Source organism: Malaya genurostris, chromosome 3 (genome assembly GCF_030247185.1).
Source record: "Malaya genurostris strain Urasoe2022 chromosome 3, Malgen_1.1, whole genome shotgun sequence".
NCBI classification, from domain to species: Eukaryota; Metazoa; Arthropoda; class Insecta; order Diptera; family Culicidae; genus Malaya; species Malaya genurostris.
Genome location: NC_080572.1, coordinates 254010370 through 254018610, shown reverse-complemented (window position 1 = coordinate 254018610; position 8241 = coordinate 254010370). Strand labels below are relative to the sequence as shown.

The 8241-nt window shown below is 39.5% G+C and overlaps 1 protein-coding gene across 1 annotated transcript; it reads left to right on the top strand.

Annotated features, from left to right (window-relative positions):
* The first annotated feature begins 956 nt into the window (after positions 1 to 956).
* On the top strand, positions 957 to 4145 carry LOC131438478 (fork head domain-containing protein crocodile). The gene has a single exon (XM_058608538.1). It carries the CDS (start codon positions 1550 to 1552, stop codon positions 2780 to 2782), a length of 1233 nt encoding a protein of 410 aa, XP_058464521.1. The 5' UTR covers positions 957 to 1549; the 3' UTR covers positions 2783 to 4145.
* The last annotated feature ends 4096 nt before the right edge of the window (positions 4146 to 8241 follow it).

The window sequence follows — 8241 nt, the reverse complement described above, 5'->3', positions numbered from 1 at the left end:
GTCATTTCAGAGCGGTAAAATGCGACGGTGTATGCAATAAAACTAGTATGTGGGGTGGTAGACTGTTACTACCACCATCATCACACTACCTCACCAGAGTGGGTCGGTGCGAGACGAGAGTGTATGCAGTATAGGGGGCCGAAAGCTGATTCAATCATGTAGACTTTCTACTGTTCAGCGACTGTAGTAGCGGATGACTGGGACGAATCGTAGCGCTGAGGCGGTGTCACCATTGACGGACGCACGTTGAACCGCACAGCACGCGCCAGTGGCGAGAAGGACGGCGGAAAACTAAAATTGCTAGGAGAAAAAAATAGGAATAATAAAATAATATTATTTCAGTGATTATAGCGAAAATAAATACTGGCCAAAAAGCCGTGGAAGTAGCAGATGGGTCTAAGGTTTTTATATTTGATATACGATGACACGAGCAGAGTATAGGTCGCGGTAGCCATAGCAAATTGCTTTTTCCATCTCCGGTAGTTCGTTGGTCGATGATTTAGACTAACAAGTGTGCGGAAGGGGGTTGCCGTCCTTCTCTGCTTGCCGGTGAAACAATAAGGAACGGATTTTCCCGAAGGGGCAGGGCTAAAGTGTGGTCTCGTTCATGCCTGGTGGCAGACGAGTACGTCCGAAGTCACAGGTAAACTATCATGCTATCTCTAGCACGCTAAATGGCATAGTCGATGAATGAGCGAGAAGCTGCTTGAAAGCGGAACATAGCAATCATCACTTGCTCAACCCCCACAGAGGAAACATGAATGAATCAGTGCGTCTCGCTCGTTCACAGCTCAAACAGCGTGCGAGCAAATGAAATGGTGCTAGGTTTGAATCGTATCCATGGCATACTAGAACCGTAGAGATGCGGTCTATGTGTGTTGGTGTATATGGATGCTGTTTTTACTGCTGCTCGCTGGTTGCTGCGCTTCGTTAAATCAGTGTAGTCGCAGCAAGAAGTGAGGAAAATCATCATCATCGGTCCCGCTAGTGTGCTAATCGGTCCTGACTGTTTTTTGTATATTTTTGGACGTCCAAGAGTGTTGATATGTTATTTTATCGTTGGAACCCGTCGCTGCAATAGCAAAATCTGCAGCTCGCTCGTGCTCTCGTTTTGCCGCCGCATGTTTGTGCCCAAATCTGTACCGCACAATATCATCCTCAGCTGGCAGAAGCCACTAGTCAGTGTTGGATCCGCACCGGTGGTGGATGTGTTTTTTGTTTTTTATGATAATAAAGTGAAATTTTGATTGAAAACAATGTCGGTGTGATATGTACCCTTCGACCGTCTCACTTTTTTCGTAAATGGTTCCCGGTTTTTATTATTATTGGAAGCAAGACGATTAGTGACAGTGTGTGAGTGGACTCCAACGTGTAGCAAACCAGTTTAACGAGAAAAATAAAAACATTTGCAAAAACTTGTTGTGGAAGATAATATTGTTAGGAATAATAAATTTAGCTGTTTGAACTGCAAACAAATAGCAGGTGATCCCGAGAAAACCGGAGGCCTCCTCTTTGATAGTGACCGGTTCGCAGGGAAAGTGTAGCGAATATGCATACTTTGTTCACGGATCAGAACACGTTCTCGCGGCACTATGGCCACGTACAGCCAGGATATCCGACAAACACCGGAACCATGGCACCAGCCCACCACTATCCGTACGATCAGTACTCGCGATATCCGTACGCTGGATCGGCATATGCCCTCACAGCGGCCCACCAAAATAAGGAAATGGTTAAGCCTCCCTACTCATACATTGCTCTAATTGCAATGGCCATCCGAGATGCTGCCGATAAGAAGATTACTTTGAACGGAATTTACCAGTACATTATGGAGCGTTTTCCCTATTACCGGGACAACAAGCAAGGCTGGCAGAATTCCATCCGGCACAATCTCAGCTTAAATGAATGCTTTGTGAAGGTGCCTCGTGACGACAAGAAACCGGGAAAAGGAAGCTACTGGACGTTGGATCCCGACTCGTACAACATGTTCGATAATGGCTCTTATCTTCGCCGTCGACGACGCTTCAAGAAAAAGGATGCACTTAGGGAAAAGGAAGAAATGATGAAACGTCAAAGTATGATGCTGGAAGATAAAATTGGAGACATAAAACCGTTGAAGATTATGGGAGCATCCCACTTGGATGGTAAGCAACTTAGTCATCAGTTTAAGCGGGAACCTGGTCTCGACCTAGCAACCCAATGCATGGTGAAAGATGGTTTGACTCCTACGATTTTGAACTCCTGCCACGATACTCTTGCGACTCAAATGAATCATCTGTCCACTGGGGAACACGGTTTCACCGTGGACTCTCTAATGAACGTGTACAACCCGCGGCTTCATCACACATCTTACCCGTACCATTTCAACGAAGACCAATTGGTTACGACATCGACACAGTTCCGTCACCAGCACTCCTCCGCCCATCATCCGCCACCGCATGGTGGTTGGTACACTCCGGAGACACCACCGGAATCCATCGGTAACACCTCCGGGGGTAGTTCGTCAACACCAACCATTCCCACCTCGGCGCATCATCACTCATCCGGCTTTCGAGACATGGTGTTCGATCATAGCCAAACCAACTGCCAGTTGGATACGGGCAGTCCCAGTAACAGCATAACCTCCGCCAGTCCACCGGTGATTCCGGGTTCAACGAGCAGCTCTGCTGCCGCTGCGGCCGCCGTGGCAGCCGGACACCTGACGGCCGGAAATCTTAGCCATTTGGGACATTATCGGTCGCACGTCGGCTACTATCAGGACTGTGGTATCAAGTACGTGTAAAGGTATCCGGATCTTCAGACTACGTGCTGTTCAAATAGACTCTCACGCTAGGTGCTCTCCTGCTAAAGTGCTCTCGAAGGCATCAATCATTATTTCGACGATTTCTTGTTTGAGATAGACCGTGTGTGCTCTTGAATTCGAGAAGCGATTCTTCATCCAAAACCAGCGTTAGTTGGTTTCACGGAGTAATTTTGCAGTCGTGCTTCTGTATGGGAACTCATTTTTATGCTGTGCATTGAAAAAAAAGTCCCAAAAACTGGTTATTAATTTTCGCTATAAATATCAATACCGGTTCCCATCGAAAAGATTTCATATCCGCTCTAGCACGCAAGTAGGAGAGTTTTCCAAGGCGTGATATCAGCTTACAGATGAAGTAAGTGAAATCCATTGACTGATGTGCTGATTTAATTTATTTCCAATTTACGTGCATAGCTTTAAGGTGATATAATCGAGCATCTCATTCCTGGAATTCGAATTTTAATGCAAACAAAGCGTTGAGGTTTACAAAATGTAATTTTTAAGATTCGTTATAGTTGTTCAAAGCTCGACATTTCATTGGACTATGTAAATGTTAAACTAAATTACGATGCAGGAGAACGGTCCAACAAGTACGTGTTCTTGTAGTAAATCATCTAGCATATGCATTTTGTACATATTAAATAAGTAAGTTATTTCTTAAACAATAAAGTCGAATTGATCGCCAAAAATCCATGACAAACCAGCTTATCTCTTTGTGTGCGTGTAGAAATATTATTAAAAACAAGCAACCACTTGAATTCCGGAATCGTCAGCAAATGAGCGAGAGCAAACAATAGCGGTTAGGTGAACGTGCAAATATGATTTTTTGAACCATAGTAAACAAGATTAAATTGTTAAGCAAACGATGTGATGTATCTTAACGAATTTTCGAATATGGGACGTACTGCACTGTGTACGCATGTGTCAGTGTGAGTCCCGGCGGCGCCTCATATTAGTGATTGAGCTCTAGCAGCATAGAAAAACCCGTAGCGAATCATTTATGTTATTTGTTTTCTGTTTTTTTTTCAACTAGGCCTCTGATTTCCCATTCGTTTATGCTGTAGAACCTTTCACGCTTTGTCGAAAATGAAACAGATCTAGGGCATCAATCGAGGCAGATAAAACGGTAGCAATGAGAACTTGTCAAAGGAAGAACGATAGGCTAATTATGATGTTGTCTTCTTTTTCTGTGTATAAAACTCTGAGATTAGACTAGCAGGACACGGTTATTCTTATAGAAATTAATATACGTGCATTGCAGGATAGTGTATTATAAAACTAGTATTTAACAATAGATTCAAATTCATATAATATAACATCACCGGTGAAAATGAAAACATGAATATATCGGATCAAAATTATTAATACAATGTTTCACTAAACCATGGAAAAAAAACGTTGAGAAAATTCTTCTAGAAAATATTCCTCTTTGATGCTCGTTGATAATGTTTGATTTCAGAAAAATTTAATTTTGAGTTATTTGCGGTTATCTCATACTACTGAAAATATTATCATAAATTACTGAACATATTTTTGTTAGTATGATGCAAAAATTAGCTTGTTTCGCACAACAAAAAGTAATCACGAATAAATTCTACTCATTCTGGAACACAGTGAATTTTTAAAATGCATCCCATAGAAAAGTAAAAAGTATTCACGTCTAAAAAAAAACTCCAGCAATCGTATAAATGACATTTTTTCCATCGTCACTGGAATAACAACTAGAAAATTGTCCCTATCCGAAAATCGAATCAAAGTGAAATTGATCGATAGTACCGATCGGGCCTTTCGTTTGGATCTTTGCTGGCGAAAATCGGTATGAAGCCCATATCTCTAGATTATTCAAAATAAAGCGAGAATGCTTTTATTTCGATGAATCAAAAAGCATCGAATTGTTATTATAGTTTGATATATTCGTTATATGTGGAAAATTGTAGATTATGAGACCCATCCCTTAAAAGTACTTTTCGGTAATCAATCACGATGTCCACGATATTACAAAAAATCGCAAAACATCGTTGCAAGCAATTAACATCTTTCCACATATTACGATAATTTCTACTCAACAAACATAATAAACAATTGTTTGCATACCAGTTTTGAAAATTTACCACATAACTCTGTACTTCCGGAACCAAAAGTCGAAACCGAGAAGAATTGAAAACCAGAAAATGGGACCACAGGGCCTTTCATTTAGACATGAATTTGCGAAAATCAGTTCAGTTATTAATGAAAAATCGATGTGCGTTCCTTTTGAGAACTACTACCGGAACCGGAGATCGGGTACTGACACAGTCGAAGTGATTTACTGATCATTATTAGCACTCAAACGCTCGGGTTGGGATTTTCATCAATTTTTTTTTTAAATTTGTAACTACTGAATAAATTGACCGATCTTGATGCATTTGGTGTCAGAAAAACCGGGTATTCTTTAATTTCATTCTGCCTTAATCGGTGTTGATATGTTCCAAAAACACCGGTGTTATTCCAGATCGCCTTGGGGTAAGTCGGTTTTGCCATTTGGGGTATTCTATCTAAAAAACTAAAAATGTATATGGGAACAGTTCTGGAACAATCTGAAATGTGCAAGATTTATTAAAACGCATCAATTTGAATAAACTAATCATTTGGCCAACCATCCCAGAGGGTACTGGAACCGGTTACAAAACATTTTTGCGTCTTTTCAACTTTTGGTTAAAATCTGACACTCGAGTGGTTAATTTGATGTTGTCAAAAATAACCCTGCTCGAGAGCATGGTTATTTTTGACAGATCGATAGTTATTTTTCAACACTGAAAAAAATCTCGCAATGAAAATTCTAATACTAATTCTTTAGTTGAAATTATTTCCAGTGGAAAATAAACCCAAATAACTTTCCGTCCGTCAAATTTTGAAATGGGCCACAGTTTTAGTCAAATTTAACTACTCGACACCAAATAACCACTCAAGTGTCAGATTTTAACCAAAAGTTAAAATTAATCGTGAAATGGTTCACAGCCTTAGATTCAAATGGTTTTAAAACGCAAGACTAGATTCTTGAATCCAATTCTGAAACAACTTCCGGTTTCGCAACAACACGATGATTAGAGTTTTATTTGATAGGTGTTTTTTTCTAAAAAAAAGCTGTAATTTCCTTAAAAATTGTTAATACATTTTCCTAGTTTGTAGATTTTGTTGGCAAATGTACAAATCTCGATGAAAATTAGAAAAGGTTTCAAGTGCAAGTGACAGTTTCTTTTTGTTTATCTACTCTTTCAATTGTTACGACACATTCCTGTATTTTACAACAATTTCACAACTACAGATCGAAAGTCGATGGGTTCAGTCGTTATTCTAGACATAAAGTTAGAAAGAGGAATTACCGATAGGACCGTAATAATCGAAAGAGAAAGCAAACAAAGAGAAACTCTCTTTTGCACTTAGGACCCTTTCTCGTGTTGGTCTTCAAATAATCTCACTCACCATTATAGTTCCGATTTCGGAAGTACCGGTACTAGCGGTCCTATATTCCCAAACAGAGCTCACTTCGTTTTCTCAGAAATGGCAGAGCCGATTTTCATAAACTTATACCGTTTTCGTTTATTGATCAGAGCAGCCCGAAAGCTGACCCAGAGTCGCCCAAGCAACTTTTGAGATGTTTGTTTTAGCTATCTGGGGTCGCTCTAGATCGGACTCCAATCGCGTAGTTTCGCTCTGAAAATTTTCTCGGGTCACACCACGACATCCATGCGAGTTTGTTTTTTTTTCTTTTTTTATGAGTTGTTGTTTAGGGCGCGTACTATGTGATTATGTGTTCGTTTTACTCGGAGTCAAAGTCGCCCGTGTGTAGGTTCAATTATGATTATATACAAAACTCGTGAACTTTATTCGGATCCGACTTCTGATTTCGGAATTATAATGTAATGAGGGCGAACAAATCGTATTGATTTGGATCCACACTGTTTGAAAATTGAAAGTTTATACTATTATATGACCAAATGAATTTTCTTGTTTTTATTCAAAATTCAATGAAAAGCTTTTTTAAGAATCTCGAAGTAAAATTCATGTAATGATGAGTACTGTGCTGCTTTTCGTACCGTCCTTTATCTTATATCCAATAAGGAAATACTAAAATACTAAATGCATTTAGCCGTGTAATTTTTGTGTTTATTCAAATTTTGAAATTAAAAGTAGATCCACTGAAACACTTCTTTTATGATCCTAGTTTTTGTGTTTAATATACCATCTCAAACGTTTTGCAGTCTGTTCGGCAAAAGCAAAGAGGAATAAATCGTGAATATTTATTTTTAAAATAATGTTTGGAATAATGACAACATTTTTGTTTCACTTTATTCATTTTGATGTTTTGGTCAGTTAAGGAATAATTGAAAAACGATTGAACATTGACAATACTTTTCAATTCCAATGAGTATTGATCGTTATTAAATTTACCCGAGTTCTTGTTATTGAAAAAAATTTCTTCACGTTCAATATTCCTCAAGTCAATTTTGTTGTATTGCTGTACTGACTGACATTCAGGGTGACCAAAATAGTATCAGCTCACTGATTCCATCCTGTATTTCTTTTTCTTGGTGTTTGTTTTATTTCGGTATGCCACCTTACCAGGGCTGCAATACCTAGTCTCGTGATGGGGCTGCCACCTTAGTTGTAACTGACGAGACATCGCGTTTCATCATCAGCCGCCCGCTCCGGTTCAGACGCTGTTTTGAGCCGTCCCTAACATGGGGAAACAGGCGTTCGATTTCCCTGTCAGCATACGACCATAGCTCCCACCGGGGTTGGTTACCCGATCTTCACTAAGGTTGATCGCACCCCAGCCGGCGCCGCGGCGAGGAAGGAATAGGAGTTCGCTGATTAGAAGTCTAATAATTAGCAAAATACCATGGCGACTGTACTAGTGAGAGATACAAAAACTCTGAAAAAAAGTTGTATGCTTTTTCGAGAATTAGAACACTGATCGAAAAAATGAAATTAAAAACTAGGAGCAGATAACATCAGAGAATCTTCACATGTAACTCGATTAGAGTCCTACGTTAATCTCCCAGGAGATTGACGTAGGACTCTGATCGAGTTACGTGTAAAGATTCAAGGCTTGATACAAAACACTTAGATAAAATCGTGTCAATTCACGTTTTCAGGCATATTCTAGTGTTAGCAAAGACTCATTTTTACTTTTGAGTTAAATCAAGATTCTACCATTTTGACAGATTTCTACAGGTTCAAACATATAATTTTACGAAGCTGTATGATGCTTGCCACAGATTTAGGTAATTCTTCTAAAATCCTGTCATTTAACGAATTTAGTTTTCATGAATTAAGTCAAATGTGATTTTACATCACCATAAAATTTCATGATTTTTCCTGTCCTGCAGCTTAGATTTCGAATTTCCTAAATAAGTCCTTAACGTTACGATGGGATCCAAAATTTCTCGAGCAAAAAC

Bases quoted from the DNA above. Each gene is read 5' to 3' on its own strand.
- LOC131438478 (XM_058608538.1), top strand. From the start codon at position 1,550: ATGCATACTTTGTTCACGGATCAGAACACGTTCTCGCGGCACTATGGC.